General features: G+C 36.5%; 1 protein-coding gene across 1 annotated transcript in view; it reads left to right on the top strand.

Annotated features, from left to right (window-relative positions):
* The window catches only part of GDPD4 (glycerophosphodiester phosphodiesterase domain containing 4), a 101,773-nt gene that overhangs the window by 45,956 nt on the left and 36,179 nt on the right, over positions 1–19,638 (top strand). The window contains exon 9 of the mRNA XM_040631321.1: positions 5,889–6,045. Within this exon, the coding sequence (XP_040487255.1) occupies positions 5,889–6,045 (157 nt within the window). The remainder of the gene's footprint in view (positions 1–5,888; positions 6,046–19,638) is intronic.

Below are 19,638 nucleotides of genomic sequence, written 5' to 3'. Positions count from 1 at the left end.
GGGATTGCATTGAATCTGTAGATTGCTTTGGATAGTGTTGACATCTTAACAATGTTAAGTCTTCCAATCCATGAACATGGGATATATTTCCATTTATTTCTGTCTTATTTAATTTCTTTCAGCATTGTTTTCTAGTTTTCATCATGTAGATCTTTCACCTCCTTGGTTAATTCTTATTCTTTGTGATGGCTATGGTGATTGGAATCATTTTGTAATTTCTTACTCAGATTGTTCATTGTTAGTGTATAGAAATGCAACTGAGTTTTGTCTTTTGACTTTGTATCCTGCAACTTGGGTCAATTTATTTATTCTGCTTTTTGTGGACTCTTTAGGGTTTTCTATGTATAAGATCATATCCTCTAAAAAAACGGGTAATTTCATTTTTTCCTTTCCAGTTTGGTTGCCTTTTCTCTTTCTTGCCTAATTGCTGTGGCTAAAACTTCCTGTACTACTATGAATAGAAGTGGCAAAAGCAGACATTCTTGCCTTATTCCTAATCTTAGAGGAAAAGCTTTCAATCTTTCACCTTTGATTATGATGATCATTGTGGGTTTTCATTTATGTCTTTTATTATGTTGGGGTTGTTTCCTTCTATTCCTCATTTGTTGAGTGTCTTTTATCATGATGGGTGTTGAATATTAAATGCTTTTTTTGCATCAATTGAGGTGGTCATGTGGTTTTCCCCCCTTTATTCTGTTAATGTGGTGTATTACATTGATGGATTTTGGTGTATTGAACCACCTTTGCATTGCAGGAATAAGTCCTACTTGGTCATGGGCTATAATGCTCTTAATACATTCCTGAATATGCTAGTATTTTGTTGAGGATTTTTCCATCAGTGTTCATTAGGTATATTGGTTTATAGTTTTCTTTTCTTGTAGTGTGTTTATTTGGCTTTGGTATTAGGGTATCCTTTAGACGCTCACCTTTTTTTTTTAACAATATTTTTTGTTTCTTTTCCTCAGACTCAATAACTTCTATTGTCCTGTCTTCAAGTTCACTGCATTCTTCTTTTGCCTGCTTAAATCTGCCTTTGAATCCTTCTAGTCATTTTTTCATTTCAGTTATTGTACTTTTCAGCTCCAGAATTTCTTTTTGGTTTCTTTTTAGATTTTTCAGTCTTTTTATTAATATTTCCATTGTGTTCATACATTGTTTTCTTTACTTTATCCACATCTTTCTTTAGTTCTTTGTGTATTTTTTTTAAAGATTTTATTTATTTATTTGACAGAGAGATAGCCAGCGAGAGAGGGAACACAGCAGGGGAGTGGGAGAGGAAGAAGCAGGCTCCCAGTGGAGGAGCCCAATGTGGGACTTGATCCCGGAATGCCGGGATCACGCCCTGAGCTGAAGGCAGACGCTTAATGACTGCACTACCCAGGTGCCCCTCTTTGCGTATTTTTAAAATATTTTTTTCTTATATTATGTTAGTCACCATACAGTACATCCCCGGTTTCCAGTGTAAAGTTTGATGATTCATTAGTTGCGTATAACACCCAGTGCACCATGCAATACGTGCCCTCCTTACTACCCATCACCGCTCTATCCCATTCCCCCACCACCCTCCCCTCTGAGGCCCTCAGTTTTTTTTCTCATAGTCCATAGTCTCTCATGCTTCATTCCCCCTTCTGATTACCCCCCTTTCTTTATACCTTTCTTCCCCTACCGATCTTCCTAGTTCTTATGTTCCATAGATGAAAGAAATCATATGATAATTGTCTTTCTCTGCTTGACTTATTTCACTTAGCATTATCTCCTCCAGTCCCGTCCAAGTTGCAGCAAATGTTGAGAATTCGTTCTTTCTGATAGCTGAGTAATATTGTATATATGGACCACAACTTCTTAATCCAGTCATCTGTTGAAGGGCATCTTGGCTCCTTCCACGCTTTGGCTATTGTGGACATTGCTGCTATGAACATTGGGGTGCATATGGCCCTTCTCTTCACTATGTCTGTATCCTTGGGGTAAATAGTAGTGCAATGGCTGGGTCATAGGGTAGCTCAATTTTTAACTTTTTAAGGGACCTCCACACTATTTTCAAGAGTGGCTGTACCAACTTGCATTCCCACCAACAATTTAGGAGGGATCCCCTTTCTCCACATCCTCTCCAGCAATTGCTGTTTCCTGCCTTGTTAATTTTTGCCATTCTAACTGGCATAAGGTGGTATCTTAGTGTGGTTTTGATTTGAATTTCCCTGATGGCTAATGATTTTGAACATTTTTTCATGTGTCTGTTAGCCATTTGTATGTCATCATTGTTCGTGTCTTCTGCCCATTTTATGATTCGTTTATTTGTTTCTCGTGTATTGAGTTTGAGAAGTTCTTTGTAGATCTTGGATACCAGTCCTTTATCTGTAGCATCATTTGCAAATATATTCTCCCATTCCATGGGCTGCCTCTTAGTTTTTTTGACTGTTTCCTTGGCTGTGCAGAAGCTTTTTATCTTGATGAAGTCCCACAAGTTCATTTTATCTTTTGTTTCTCTTGCCTTTGGAGATGTGTCATGAAAAAGGTTGCTTTGGCCGATGTTGTAGAGGTTGCTGCCTATGTTCTCTTCTAGGATTCTGATGGATTCCTGTCTCACATCGAGGTCTTTCATCCATTTGGAGTTTATCTTTGTGTATGGTGTGAGAGAGTGGTCAAGTTTCATTCTTTTGCATGTAGCTGTCCAATTTTCCCAGCACTATTTATTAAAGAGACTGTCTTTTTTCCACTGGATGTTTTTTCCTGCTTTATCAAAGATTAGTTGCCCAAAGAGCCGAGGGTCCATTTCTGGGTTCTCGTTTCTGTTCCATTGGTCTGTGTGTCTGTTTTTGTGCCAGTACCATGCTGTCTTTGTGATCACAGCTTTGTAGTACAGCTCGAAATCCGGCATTGTGACGCCCCCAGCTTTGTTTTATTTTTTTAAGATGATTGTTTTAAGGTTTTTGTGTTGTATATCTGCAATCAGCTCTTTTTCAGGAACAGTTTCTATTGATTTATTTTTTTTCTGTGAATGGGCCATACTTCCTGTTTCTTTGTGATTTTTTTAATTGAAAACTGGAAATTTGAATCTAATGTGGTAAACCTAGAAATCATATTCGCCCCCTTCCTCAGGGTTTGCTGTGTTTTGTTATTATTTTTACATCACATAGGATGTCTGTGCTGTGGGTCAGTCTGAGGTGTAAAATCAAGGTTTTAGGTTTTTCTGATCCTTTCCTCCGGAATGCACACTTTCTAATTTTCCCCGTATATGCATCTGTTTCTAATGTGCTAGGCTTTAATGTCTGGGAAAAGGAGAAGAATGAAGAGGGTTAAAAAGGGTGCTAGTCCTTTAAATTTCCTGGCAGTAACTTTAGCCTGAGAGGGAGGACTTTGCAACAGTGGGAGTAGGTGCAACAATGGTTGCTTGCCTCTCTGTCTGTCCTTCTATGGCAAAAAGCAGCAAACAGGGACCAGAGCACACATCCCCTCTATTTGGAGTACAGGGTTTTTTGTGCTACCCTGGCTCTTGCTAGCTGCTGTGTAAGCTACTCTTGGAACCGTGCACAGTTGTTTGCCATGTGGCTGGGGTGGGGGGTTGATAGCTGCTGATGTGCTAAGAGCTGAAATTGAGCAAAATTAACCCCAATTTGTGTGCAAGCCTTCCCCTGGAAGTGGCTAGCTTTTTAATATACACCAGAGTTCCAAAATAGTTAGATTAGACACAGTCTGCCAGTGCAGTTGTTGTCTAAGTTGAGAGACAGATTCCTGGTGCTTCCTACGTTGCCATTTTTCCAGAATCCTCTTTTCTTTCATTTTTGAACAATTTTAAGTTGATAGTTATTTTCCTTCACCATTTAAAATATGTTGTTTCACTGATATTTTAATCTTTTATCTTTTTTATCTTTTATCGTGTTTTTTTATGAGAAGTCTGCTGTATGCTTACCTTTATTTCTCTCTAAATATGTCCTTTGTTTCCCCCTCTGCCTACCTTTACAGTTTCCCTCATCAGTTTTGGGGTGTTTTTCACCAGTTTGGATGTAATAATCCTTAATGTGGTGTGTGTATATGTACTCTTATATTTATCCTTCTTGGTATTCATTAAAGTTCTTGGATTTGTTGATGTGTATTTATCATCGAATTTTTAAGATACTTAAATTTCATTTCCTCAGATATTTTTGTTGTTGTTTTTGTTTCTCCCATCTTTTTAGGACTCCAATCATTTGTATATAATATTTGTCTAATAGTGTCTTGCAGGTCATTTGGATTGATTCTGTTCCTCCATCTTCAAATTCTCTGATCTGTACATGATCTGTAATATCTAATCTGATGTTAAGTTCATCCAGTGAAGTTTTCATTTAATATATTTTTTCAGCTGTAGAATTTCCATTTTTTTTGTGTCGTACAGTTATGTTTTTATTATGTTCATGTTTTCTTGACATTATTTAAATACACACCTGTATTTTTGTTTTATATGATTTAATACCCTTATTAATTCATTCTGTCATCTCTTTCATTTCTGAGTTTGTCTTTATTGAGTAATTTCTTCTGGTTCTGGTTACATTTTCTTGCTTCTTCACATGTCTGGTAAATTTGGGTTACGTGCTGGACGTTGTGATTTTAGACTAGGTGCTATATTTTGTTGTATTCCTTTAAAGAATTTTGGACTTTTCTAGCAAGAAGTTAAGTTACCTAAAGTTAGTTTTATCCTTTGAAGGATGTTTTTAATTTCTTTAATGGTGGGTCTAAAGTGATTCTAGTTCCAAATTATCCCCATTCTAGGGCATGGCCCTCTGGAGTCTCTGAAGAATGCCTTTGTAATTACTGAAGTCTCTCTGCTCTTGCTGAATGGAACTTGAAAGATTCACACCCCTGTGTGAGCTCTGCACATTGTCTTAAAACTTTCTGGTAATTTTTCTTTTCTTGGAGGTTGTTCTTTACAAGGCTTATAGAGTTTCACTCTGCACATATACTAATTGATATTTAGCCATACACTCAAAGGACCTCTGCATATTTCTCTGGAACTTTTTTTTTTTTTCATAGCTCCATTCTTTGTGAGACTCTAGCCCACAAATTCTAGCTATCTTGGCCTATCTTTAATCTGTTCTCTTTCTACTCAAATCAGCATGATAGCTGGGTCCATTTTAGGTTCCCCCTCTCTGTGCCATAGTCTAGTATTTACCTATAAGAAGGAAGCCTGGGTAATGGAAGAGCTAATTTCATCTGTTTACCTTTTCTCAGAGATAATCATACTGTGCTCCCAGTTCCCCACTGGGCTAAAAAGAATTATTTCCCTTATTTTGTCCAGTTTTCTAGTTGTTTATGGACAGCATGCTAAGTCTCAGCTCTGTTACAGAGCTGGCCTCATAGCCATTACAGAGTTCTTTTCACAGGTATTTTAATGAGAAAGGGAGAGAGATTTTCATAAAACCAGAGATACTTCAAGGCAAATAACAGATAAGAGAAAAAGGAGCTTTTCTAATGATACCATCTGATATATGAAGGGTCTAGGGCCAGAAATCTCAGAGCAGGTACCTACCTGGGAAATGGGTCAGAACAGGGAGATTGTGTGGATGCCAGTTTAGTATGGTTTTGGGACCTCAGAGCTTTGCCCCATCCCTACCCCACTCACCTTACTCTCAGGTTATTACTGTACCTACTGTTTTCTCGATGCCAGAAAGCCCCTAGATACGGAAGCTACTTTTTCACCATCGCTAATAGGTTTTTATATGTCACTAAATACTTCTAGAGCATACAAATATTGAAATCAAAGTGTAAGTGACTAGTACTTAGTCCTTTGCTGAGATTTGGGTGGGAGTAAGAAACCGTAGTAAGACTTGTGACATTGATTGGCTTTTTGAGAACCTTATCTGCCAAGGTGGCTGAGTTCAGCCTTTCTCCCTCTTCTTTTCTCCTTCTGCCTGCAGTTTCGATCAGGTGCCTTTTCTCATGCATGACAACGACCTGAGAAGAACAACCAATATTAGGGAGGTCCTGCCAAATGCCTCCTTCACACATTCTGCCTTCTTCCGTTGGCATTTCCTGTCTACTCTGAATGCAGGCAAATGGTTTGTACAATCACGGGTAAGACACATTCCCCAACTCAACAAACCTGCACTGAATCTCTCTTCTGTATAAAGTCATGTGCTGCTCCTAGAAATAAAGGCAAGCGTACACACAACTCCCTCCCAGTTTGGTAGCAGAACTGTACCATTGACAGGAGGGCTTTTCCAGGAATGCAGTAAGTCTGATTGCTGCTTTCTACATTCACTGGAAATTCTGAAGATGAACTCTTAAGCTTACTTTTGTCATTTAATTTCTTTTTATCGAAGCATTTCATGAACTTTTATTGTGACTGCCATGTACACAGCATTTCCCTAGGCATTTTGAGTAGCTCACAGTCATAGATGAGGCAGGGAAACATATTTATTCTAGCCTCCTCTTTTTAGCATTCAATAAATATTTACTGAATACCTTTTGGGTGCTAGGCATATGGAATACAATGGTGAATAAACACACACTCAGCCCTAATGGAGTTCACAGGCTAGAAGAGACAATTACAATACACCGTGATAAGTGCTAAACTAGAGTGAATTTTAGGTTGCTTAGGAGCACACAAGAGCAACTTCTAACTCAGTCTGAGGGATGGAGATGGGGGATTCTGGAAGAAGGAGATAAATAGACCAATGAGGTTGTGGTAAAATAAAAAGTGTTGCTGTGTACAGTATAATTTAGAAGCAAGAGTGAATGGTTCTACTTGGGAGAGTTGAATATTTCATGCAAAGGTATCATTTGAGCTGAGGGAAGATCATTACTAATGGGAACCATGGGCAATGACGGTGGTGTGTTTCAAAGAGTACAGTATACTGGAGCAATAGTGGATATGGTGTGCATGCGTGCATGTGTGAAAGACGAAGAGAAGAATGGAGGGAAGAAAAGAGAGAAAGGTGGATAGGGAGGAGATGGGAGATAGAGTTGGAGAAGAATAGAAAACACGAGAGGAGATTGTAGCCATGCTTAAATAAGAAGTTAGAGAGTTTAGAATTATCTTGAGTATTTCAAAGTGGCTAAAATAAAAAGTCACATTTGCATTTGATAAAAGTTAAATCTGCCTTCCCAAGACAGATTAAAGAAAACAAAACTACTTAGTTTCCAACTTATCATATGTCTAGGGGGTTTACGTGACCTAGGTTGTAACAATCACATATACTCATTTTGAGACTTCAATTTTGAAAAAAACATCTGAGCACGACAGGACAGCAAGCATTCATACTGCCAGCACCTGTAGCAGCAGGTAGTGTGGTATGGGTATCAGCTGTAGTAATAGCTCTCTCATCAGGTAATTATAATGACGAAAATAAGTCTTAAGGTATTTTTAATTGCATACTCAGAGCGGAATGGAATTTTATATTTTTGATATTAACCCTGAGAACTTATTTGATCCTTTTTCATGTAAAAATAGTGTTAAGTAAAGCATTATGTTAAAATGGTCTTCTCTACTTCAATTTCATTCTATTAACTAGTGTTAATATAAGAGATAGCTGAAAGTAGATTTGTAATTACTGTATCTTCTTAGAAAACTTGTTCTTATAGTAGTATATAGCTTATAAATACTGTTTTCAACCTGGTATTCCAGGTTTCTGTGTGTATGTAGGCTCTGTATATGTCTCATCATACGTGAATAAGTAGACACATACAAACTAGAGATGCTCCATTAGAATGTATATATTGGGTTAGTCAGCCATAGTTAATGTTTTGGCAAATGTGCCTTCCAGATGAAAAGGCTAATATTGTGTCTGATGTATGGCTCATCAAATCTCATTGTAAAGTGATAGGGTTAGATACGTTATTGTAATAAATTTCGGTGGATTTTTTAAGGATTAATAGTTTTATTTTAGCATATTTAGGTGACATGCTTGCAGTATGTAGTTAATACTATTACTATGGCTAGTTAATACTATTACTATGAGTATCCTGAAACCTGGAGTTCCAAATATGGTTACCTAGGGGGCTTTATTTTTAGGTTTAATTGTGGAGTTTTCTTTGCTTGCATGCTGTGCACTCAGGGGTGGCTGAAATGGTGTTGGCATGTGATTTTAAAGATTTGGATGTTTAGATACTTTTTCACAGCAAAGAAATTGTTTTTATTCTGGTCATTCTTCATTGGATGTGTATAATTATGGATTGATGATGGTGGTGAGTTGATCATTATTTGCTAGTATATTTATTCCTGAGATTATTGGTGAAAATTAAATTATTAATCTGATTAATAATGAAATAAAAATAGAGCAGTTTTGGTAGTTGTTCCTGGAAGTTCAGCAGAGTTCCTGTTTCTCCAGCAAAACCAACATTTCTGTAGAGCTTTCTTATATCTTTTTGTGAAAGTATAATTCTCAAAACGATAAAAATATAATTCTCATGTAGGGGCGCCTGGGTGGGTCAGTTGGTTAAGCATCCGCCTTTGGCTCAGATCATGATCTCAGGGTCCTGGGATCGAGCCCCACATTAGGTTCCCTGCTCAGTGGAGAATCTGCTTCTCCCTCTCCCTCTCTTCCTCCCCCCCACTTGTGCTCTCTCTCTCTCTCAAATAAATAAAGAAAATCTTTAAAAAATAGATAATTCTCCTGCAACTAGATAATGAGCATGAGTAAAAGTTTTATTTAGCACATTAATGAGAGAACAAATCAGGATGACAAAACCCACTCAAAAGTGAGAACCCAGAATGTGTATAGTCAGTGCAACAAAGAAATGCTGAAATTAGATTGCTGGATTAGATACAAACTTAGTTAATATACTATATATATATATATATGTATATATATATACATATATATACACACATATATGTATGTATATATGTATATCTATATGTATGTATGTGTATATATGTATGTATATATGTATATCTATATGTATGTATGTGTATATATGTATGTATATATGTATATGAATGTATGTATATATGTATATCTATATGTATGTATGTGTATATATGTATGTATATATATCTGTATATATATGTATGTGTGTGTGTGTGTGTATATATATAATATACCATATGATTATCTGATACTATATGATAATAAAGCTATACCTTTGTACTTATCTTTTCTGTCAGAAAATATCATTTGCATCTCTGTTGGATAGAAATCATTTCCATTTTTATCAGTTTTCTACAACTTCACACCTAACTTTACATAGTTTTGCCCTAATCAAGAGTAAATAGTAATTCAAACAAAGGTACCTTCCCCTAAGAATCAAATGACTCTTACGTGGGTTTGTTAAAGAATGTGCTACCATGATACTATATGGTCCAATAATCAACTTTTTGCCTTATTTATAAGTTTGAATAGTTTAACGGTCTCCCTTTATAGTCATAATTAACTTCTATAGATTATTTAGAGGTTCATCTCAGTACGATGTTGTGTTCTTTGGCTTTATTAATTTCCACAGGTTCAGTAAGGAGGGTCAGTTAACACACATAAGGTTCCTTGTGGTATAATCAGCAAATCTAGAGCCAGATTGTGTTAAACCACTTCTAAGTCTTTCAAATTAGATTCTGTCTGGATATTATGCATAGACTCAAAAATTTCAATTTTAATAGTTGCTATTATTCCCGAACTCTTTTTATCACTATTATTTACAAAATAAGAAATTCTTCTTTACCAGGTTTCACCTGTATACCTACAAACATGGGCAAATTACTCTATTTTCCTGCTAGGCTGTGATCTTTCTTACTACCTGTGATTCTGGGAGAGTGTACAACAACAGATACCAGTTCGCTGAGGAAGACTAATAAGCATGAGTTTTCAAATATCAATTATATATGTGCCCTTAATGGAGACTGGAGACTTGTCATATCTGACTGAATGGAATGTATTCTCAAATATGATCCTCCAGATTTGGCCCTGATTACACAATTTGTTAAATTATATCCCAGTAAAAAGGACAGATTTTTATTCAACTTATGCAAATGACTGCATTGCCATGAAAAGTAGAGACTCAGTAAAAAATATTTCTACCTTAGTTCTATAGGGTCAGTGAGAACAAGATATTAAATACAAAGAATGTTTTGCACACGCATAACAGAGAAAAAGTCAAAAGAGAATAGGTTTTCAAATAGCAATAAGTACATACCTATCAATAATTACTTTGAATGTAAATGGACTAAATGCTGCAATCAGAAGACATAGGGTGACAGAATGGATAAAAAGGCAAGACCCATCTATATGCTGCCTACATGAGACTCATTTCAGACCTAAAGACACAGGCAGATTGAAAGTGAGGAGGTGGAGAAACATTTATCGTGCAAATGGATGTGAAAAGAAAGCCGGGTTAACAATACTTATATCAGGGGCACCTGGCTCAGTTGGTAAAGCAGCTGCCTTTGGCTCAGGTCATGACCTCAGGCTTCTAGGATCGAGCCCCATGTCAGGCTCCCTGCTCAACAGGGGATCTGCTTCTCCATCTCCCTCTGTGCTCTCTCTTTCTCAAATAAATAAATAAAATCTTTATAAAAACCCAATACTTATATCAGACAAAAATGACTTTAAAACAAGATCATAACAAGAGACAAAGAAGGACACTATATAATCATAAAGGGAACAATCCAACAAGAAGATACAACAATTGTAAATATTTATGCACTCAACATGGGAGCAACCAAATACATAAAGCTGCTAGTAACAAACATAAAGGAACTAAGTGATGGAAATACAGTAATAGTAGAGGACCTTAACACCCACTTACATCAATGAATATGTCATCTACACAGAAAATTGACAAGGAAATAGTGCCTTTGTATGACATATTGGATCAGATGGATCTAACATAATATTCAGAACATTCCATCCCAGAACAGGAGAATACACATTCTTCTCAAATACACATGGAACAATCTCCAGAATAGATCACATATTTGGGCAAAAAACAAGCCCCTACAAATTCAAAAAGATTGAAGTCATATCATGCATCTTTTCTGACCACAATACTGTAGGACTAGAAATCAACCACAAGAAAAGAATCTGGAAAGAACACAAATACATGGAGGTTAAATAACATGTTAGTAAACAATGAAAGGGTCAACAAAGAAATCAAAGAGTTAATCAAGAAATACATGGAAACAGATGAAAATGAAAACACAACAATCCAGAATCTTTGGGATGCAGCAAAGGTGGTTCTAAAAAGTTTGTAGCAATACAAGACTACTGCAAAAAGTAAGGAAAATCTCCAAAAACAACCTAACCTTATACTAAAGCAACTAGAAAAAGAAGAACAAAGCCCAAAACCAGTAGGTGGAAGGAAAGAATAGATATCAGAGCAGAAATAAATGAAGCAGAAACTAAATAACAGAACAGATCAGTGAAGCCAGAAACTGGTTCTTTGAAAAGATCAACAAAATTGAAAAACATTTAGCTGGACTCATCAAAAAAACAAAAGAATTAACAAAATCAGAAATTAAAGAGGAGAAATAACCAACAGCACAAAATACAAAGAATTATAAGAGAATATTATAAAAAATTATATGCCAACAATTTGGACAACCTAGAAGAAATGGATAAAATCCTAGAAACATATCACCTACTAAAACTGAAGCAGGAAGAAAGAAAATTTGAACAGACCAATTCCCAGGAATGAAATTGAATCAGTAATCAAAAAAAATTTCCAACAACAAAAGTCCAAGACCAGATGGCTCCACAGGTGAATTCTACCAAACATTTAAAGAAGACTTAATACCTGTTCTTCTCAAAATATTCCAAAAAATAGAAGAGGAAGGAAAGCTTCCAAATTCATTGTATGATGCCATCATTACCCTCATACCAATACCAGATGAGGACACTACAAAGAAGAAGAAGGAAGAAGGAGGAGGAGAAGAAGGAGGAGGAGAAGGAGGGGAAGGAGAAGGAAGAAGGAAGGAAGGAGGAAGAAGGGAGGAAGAAGGAAGGAAGAAGAAGGAGGGGGAGGGGAGGGGGAAGGAGGGGGAAGGGGAAGAAGAGGAAGAAGAACAAGAACAGGAACTACAGGCCAATATCTCTGATGAACATAAATGCAAAAATCCTCAACAAAATGTTTGCAGACTGAATCCAACAATACATTAAAAAAAAAATCATTCGCCACGATCAAGTCTGATTTATTCCTGGTGTGCAAGGGTGGTTCAGTATTTGCAAGTCAATCAACATACATCACATCAGCAAGAGAATGAATAAAAACCCTATGATCATTTCAATAGGTGCAGAAAAAGCATATGACAAAGTAAAACATCCATTCATGATAAACGCCCCCAACAAAAGTAGGTTTAGAGAGAACATACCTCAACATAATAAAGGGCATCTGTGAAAACCCACAGCAAACATCGTACCTAATGGTGAAAAACTGAGTTTCTCCTCTAAGATCAGAAACAAGACAAGGATGTCCATTCTCATCACTTACATTCAACACAGTACTGGAAATCCTAGCCTCAGTGACAAGGGAGGGAGGGAGCGATGGAGGGCGGGCAAAGAGAAAAGAAAAGGAGGGAGGAAAGAGAGGAAGGAAGGAAGGAAAACAGACATCTGAAAGAAAGACATCTGAATTGTTAAGAAAGAAATAGAACTGTCAAAATATGCTGATGACATGATGCTGTGTATAGAAAACCCTAAAGACTCCACCAAAAAACTACTAGAACTATTGAATGAATTCAGTAAGGTTGCAGGATACAAAATCAATATACAGAAATCCATTGTATCTCTATACACTAATAATGAAGTAGCAGAAAGAGAAATTAAGAAAACAGTTCTCTTTATAATTGCACCAAAAAGAATAAAATACCTAGGAATAAACTTAACTAAGGAGGTGAAAGACTCATACTCTGAAAACTATAAAATATTGATTAAAGAAATGGAAGATGACACAAATGAAAAGAATTCCATGCTCATGGATTGGAAGAACAAATATTGTTAAAATATCTATCCTACTCAAAGCAATTATCCTACTCTACACATTTAATGCAGTCCCTATCAAAATACCAATATCATTTTTCACAGAACTAGAACAAACAATCCTAAAACTTATATGAAACCACAAAAGACCCCAAATAAGCAAAACAGTCTTGAAAAAGAAAAACAAAACTGAATGTATCAGAATCCCAGATTTCAAGATAATCTACAAAGCTATAGTAATCAAAACAGTATGGTACTGGCACAGAAATAGACACATAGGGGGCGCCTGGGTGGCTCAGTCGTTAAGCATCTGCCTTCGGCTCAGGGCATGATCCCAGCGTTCTGGGATCAAGCCCCGCATCAGGCTCCCTGCTCAGCAGGAAGCCTGCTTCTCTCTCTCCCACTCCCCCTGCTTGTGTTCCCTCTCTCACTGCCTCTCTCTCTGTCAAATAAATAAATAAAATCTTAAAAAAGAAAAGAAAAGAAAAAAGTAAAGATCAATGGAATAGAATAGCAAGCCCAGAAATAAACCCACAATTATATGGTCAATTAATCTTCGAGAAAGGAGGCAAAAATATGCAATGGGGAAAAAGACTGTCTCTTCAACAAATGGTGTTAGGAAAACTGGACAGCTACATGCAGGGAATAAAACTGGGCCATTTTCTTACATCATACATAAAATTGAACTCAAAATGGATTAAGGACCTAAATGTGAGACCTGAAACATAAATCCTAGAAGATAGACATTGGTCATAGCAACATTTTTCTAGATATATCTCCTGAGGCAAGGAAAATAAAAGCAAAAATGAACTCTTGGGGCTACATCAAAATAAAAAGCTGCACAGCAAAGGAAACAGTCAACAAAACTAAAAGGCAACCTGATGAATGGGAGAAGTTATTTACAAGTGACATATCTGATAAAGGGTTACTATGCAAAATATATAAAGAACTTATACAACTCGACACCCGGTAAAACAAATAATCCAATTAAAAAATGGGCAGAAGACATGAACAGACATTTCTCCAAAGAAGACATCCAGATGGCCAAGAGACACACACAAAAATGCTCAGCATCAGTAATCATCAGGGAAATGCAAATCAAAACCACATGAGATATCACCTCACACCTATAAGAATGTCTAAAATCAAAAACAAAAGATACAAATGTTGGTGAGGTTGTAGAGAAAGAGGAACCCCATGCACAGTTGGTGGGAATGCAAACTGGTACAGCAATTGTGGAAAACAGCATGGAAGTTCCTTAAAAACTTAACAATAGAATTACCATATGATTCAGTAATTCTACTGCTGGGCATTTACCCAAAGAATACAGACACACTAATGTGAAAAGATATATGCACCCCTATATTTATTGCAGCTTTATTTACAACAGCCAAATTATGGAAGCAGCCTAAGTCCATTGATAGATAATTGGATAAAGAAGATATGGTGTGTGTGTACACACACACACACACACACACACACACAATGGAATGTTCCTCAGCCATAAAAAAGAATGAAATCTTGCCAGTGATGGATCTAGAAGGTATAATGCTAAGTGAAATCAACCAGTCAGAGAAAGACAAATACCATATGACTTCACTCATATATGGAACTTAAGAAACAAAACAAAGAGAAAAAGAGACCAAAAAAAGGAACTCTTAACTATAGAGATCAAACAGATGGTTACCAGACGGAGGTGGGTTGGGGGAAGGGGTGAAATAGGTGATGGGGATTAAGAGCACACTTATCATGATGAGCACTGAGTAATATATAGAATTGTTGAATCACTATATTGTACGACTGAAACTATTATAACACTGTATGTTAACTATACTAGAATTAAATAGTTCTCAAGTGTTGGGAGCATAACATATTTATGATTGTTTTGTGGGGTTTTTTAAAAGATTGATTGATTGATTGATTGATTGATTTAACAAGAGAGAGAGCAAGAGATCCAAGCCTGATGTGGCGCTTGATCCCAGGACCCTGGGATCATGACCTGAGCCGAGGGCAGCTGCTTAACCAACAGAGCCACCGAAGCGCCCCTGTTTTGTGTTCTTGATGTATTGACCCCTTTATCGTTATATAATTACCTTTTCTGTCTCTTGTTAACTTTTTGGCTTGCAGTCTGTTTTGTTCTGGTATAAATGTAGCTACACGTGCTTTCTTTTGGTTATTTGCTTGGAGTATCATCTTCTACCCCATCACTTTGAGCCTATTTGTGTCTTTATAACTGAAATAAGTCTCCTAAAGACAGCATAGTTGAGCATTGTTTTTAATCCATCCGGTCTCTCTCTCTCTCTCTCTCTCTCTGTTAATTGGTGAGTTCAATCCATTTACATTTAGGGTGATTACTAATATGTAAGGACTTACCACTACCATTTTATCTTTTGTTTTCTGGTTATTTTGTATCTCTGTTTTTTCTTTTTCCTTGTGTTTCTGTCTACCTTTTAAAAATTGGTGGTTTTCCAAAATGGTTAGCTATGTTTCACCTCTTCTTTAAAAAATTTTGTTAGTTAACGTACAGTGCAATATTGATTTCCAGAGTAGAATTCAGTAATTCATCACTTACATACAACACCCAGTGCTCATCATAACAATGCCTTCCTTAATACCCATCATCCATCCAGCCCCTCCTCCACCCACCTCCCTCCATCAACCCTCAGTTTGTTCTCTATAGTTGAAAGTCACTTATGGCTTGTTTCCCTCTCTCCTTTTTCTCTTTTCCCCCTTCCCATATTTGCATCTGTTTTCTTTCTTAAATTCCGCATATCAGTGAGATCATATGGTATTTGTCTTTATCTGCCTGACTTACTTTGCTTAGCATAATACACTCTAGCTCCATCCATGTCGTTACAAATGGCAAGATTTCATTCTTTTGATGGCTAAGTAATATTCCAGTGTGTGTGTGTGTGTGTGTGTGTGTGTGTGTATCACCTCTTCTTTATCCATTCTCAGTTGGTGGACATTTGGGCTCTCTCCATAGTTTGGCTGTTGTTGATAATGCTGCTTTAAACATCTGGGTGCATGTACCCCTTTGAATTAGTATTTTTTATCCTTTAGGTAAATACCTAGTAGTACAATTGCTGGATTGTAGGGTAGTTCTATTTTCAACTTTTTGAGGAACTTCCAGTTCTCTAGAGTGGCTGCATCAGTTTGTATTTTCTTCTGAGGCAAAGATAAAGAGCCTTGCTACTGGATCAAGGAATACACATTAATAGGCAATGAGTCTTTGACGTGTGCCAGGTTGTTGAGTTAATACTTTTAGACCATGGCTTCCCCTTTCGTGTACTTTCAATCAAAGAAAGGTTTATTATGATTTGGAAGATTAGCAAAGATGATTTTTGAAGAAATATTTTGAGATTACTGAAGGTGTTTGGTTTCTGTGTTTTCTGACAGTGGTTCCCAAGATGTTTAAGTTAAATCATAGAGGCCTATTTCAAAAGACCTGCTGTGTATACTCTACAACATCTAACTAATTCAGAAATTATTTCATTTGTCCTTAGTGTTTGGCCTTGGATAATTTGTGATCTCTCATTGGATTATGTCCTTCCTCAGCCAATATATTATGGCTCAGGTCAAGTGTTGGCAAACAGTGGCTTGCTGTCCAAAGACAGCCACTGGCAGTTTTTATACAGCCTGTGAGCTAATAAGAGTGGTTTTTACATTCCTACATGGGTGAGAAAATTAAAAGAAAAATAATATCATGACCTGTAAAAATGATATGAACCTCAAATTTCAAGGTCCATAAATAAAATTTTATTAGAACATACCATGCTTATTCACTTATGAATTGTCTGTTGCTGTTTTTTGCAGTATAATAGCAGAGTTGAGTAGTTGTGACAGAGTCAAAAATATTTAGTATCTGGCCCTTCACAGAATAAGTTTGCTGAACCCCGGATAATGAATTGTTATTTTGTAGAACTAAAATTTCTTTTTAGAAACTCTATGAATATATAGTTGATCTTACAGTTTCAAGATGCGTTACTGCATATCCTTATGATCTTGGTTTAAGATTTGACAAAAGTAGTATGGGGCTTCAGTAAATGTCTAAAGCATAACTTTTCGGGTGAATTGTTGATTGTTCCCTGGTGAAGGCAGTGAATATTGGCTATCTTCATCAACTAAAACATGAAAGACAGTAAAGATAGGGCCAAAGAGAATACGTTTGGATTAGGCAATATTAGAAAATGAGATATAACTCTTTGGTAAATAGCTTACAGAAGTTAGATGAATTTGTATCCTCTACCATCGCAGTTTTTGTTTTGTTTTGTTTTGTTTTAAACAGGTAAAACATATTTTGCTTGGACTAATGTGAGGGATAATTAATCCTTGTATTAAAAGTCTGTTACAGTTGGCTTAGATCTTCCTTAACTTCAGCATTAAGAGGTTTCTAGGCAATGGTGTCAATAGAGTCAGTCTGAACCCTTACAGATTTGACTCCCAATTATTCTGTCTTTTCCCAGTGATTCTGGTACCATGACCAGTTATTTGGTTGTTGTTTGAATCAGTATACTAATGTCCATAGCCATAATTTGATAATGTGCAGTAGAATTTTCTGTAACTCCTGAAAATATTTTGCCTGTGGTATATATTTTGCAGAATAGATTTCTAATGATGAAATTTACAGGAAAGTGCCATAGAGAGGAAAGGACTGTTCTTCTGACAAAAGTAACAGTTATAGGTTGGGACGTGGAAAGGGATTTAAGATTGTTAGAAATTCCCACTACTTAAATGGTTTTAGTATTTTGAGCAATCTGATTTCCCATGGTAGTAGAATTAATAGTACAGGTGGTGGCACCTGTATCAACAAGAAGTTGTATTGTTGTTCATCTGTATTTACAGGTAGTTCTCTTCAGAACTGTATTCTGGGTGGTAGTGTTTCTCTTGAAGTGGCATTATTAGGCAGATTTTGGGAAATTGTTCTATTTCTTACCAATATGATACATTGAATTGTCCTACTTGTAATTTCTCTAAGCACAAGCACAGAGTACTGAGGACTTTTTAGTGTGTTTTTATTTGAGGAACCGGGTGTTTTATGTGGAAAACCAGTAGTTCGTTTTCATTTCTAGCTTGTTACTTCCTAGGACTTTTTGAAGATGTTCAACCATATGTTGGAGGTAGTCTAAACTGGATGTGTCTCATTCCAGTTTATTTTTCTAAGTCCCCTATTTTATATAATCCCCCCCCCCCGCCGCCAAAAGGGCTTAATTTACTTCTGCTGTTAGAGCTACCACATAATACTATTTAAAGCTTACTGGAATCTAGTTTTAAACTCTCCTCTTGTTTAATCTTTATTTTTTAAAAAAATTTTTGTTCAATTTATCCTTAAAGGAAAGGCTTTATAAATGTCCTTGTATAGTGCATTTCCTATTCTTTTTGCCCATTCAGGGGCATTTTTAAAATTATGCACAGCTGAGTTATTTAAGTTCTGTCTTGATCTTTCCCATTCTGTTCTTTTAACAATTTTTCCACACGGCGGTCTAATAATTAAGTGAATCAGTTGGTCTAGATCTGGTAGATCTAACAATATATTAAATTTTGAAACAAATTTTCTCTTTTCCTGAGGATTAAGAAACCACTTAATAGTAGACCTCAATTCAGATCTAGTCCAGGGTTTAACTTAACTTCCATGGCCTGATTTCTGTTCTAGCATGAGGATACTGCACGATATGATAATTTCTTTGCTGTGAAGGAGGAGGTCAGGGGAAGGGGAAGAAATAGGGTAAGAATGAGAACAAAAAAAAAGTTGCATAGGAAAAAGAGATTACTTACCTCTTGAGAAAAGGACCCATGTCCTGTTTCCTTCTTAGAGGTAGCCTTTTATCACTGAGTTCACCTACAAATGATCTAAAATGGGCAAATGACTATAAAAGTAGTCATCTGTTAAATTTAATATAGCTAATATATGTATGGACTGAGATGTAAAATGAAATGCTGTGTATTGCAAAGAAAATATGACAGTTCCTGTCATAAGGGAAGTAGAATCCAATAGAGACAGTAGGGAGTGAGGGAACTAATGTGAATTGTTTACTTTTCTATGTACTAGGCATGCTTGTAGATGCCGTAAGTATTTTATCGTATCTAATATTCAAAATAATCCTGAGAAATACATAGATTACCTCTCTCCTCCCCGATTTTATAGTTTGGGCAATGAAGACTCTGAGAATTTAAATGGTTTTACCAAGGTTACACAGCAAGACACATATGAAACCAGGATTTGAATCTGGTCTAAGACACAAACAAGTAGAAGGTAGAATGAAACATACAACAGAGGCATAAAAATGAGCCTTTGGAGTTTAATACCATCAAAGTCTCTTTAGTTCAGGGATATTTAAGGAAGGCTTCATGAAGGAGGTAACATTTAAGCTGCGCTTTGTAGGTTTAGGAAGGTGGAGGGGTGTCTGGGTGGCTCAGTTAAGCGTCTGCCTTCAGTTCAAGTCGTGATCCCAGGGTCGTGGGATTGAGTCCTGAGTCTGACTCAGCGGGAATCTGCTTCTCTCTGTCTCTCTGTCTCTCTGCCTCTTCCCTCTGCTTGTGCTCTTTCTCTCTCTCTCTCAAATAAATAAATAAATCTTCAAAAAAAAAAAAAGATTTTAACAGGTGGATTCGTCAAGGAAAGCCAATGAGTGATAGAGCCAGGATTGAATCCAATTTAATCTGAAGCTAAAGCCTATTTTCTTTCCATTACATAAAACTAGAACAGTCAAAGCAAATGTGGGAAGCCAGTGTGACTTTTATAAAAAAAGATTTTATTACC

This window comes from Ursus maritimus, unplaced genomic scaffold, assembly GCF_017311325.1.
Source record: "Ursus maritimus isolate PB19 unplaced genomic scaffold, ASM1731132v1 scaffold_16, whole genome shotgun sequence".
NCBI lineage: Eukaryota > Metazoa > Chordata > Mammalia > Carnivora > Ursidae > Ursus > Ursus maritimus.
This window is presented reverse-complemented; position numbering and strand designations above follow the sequence as displayed.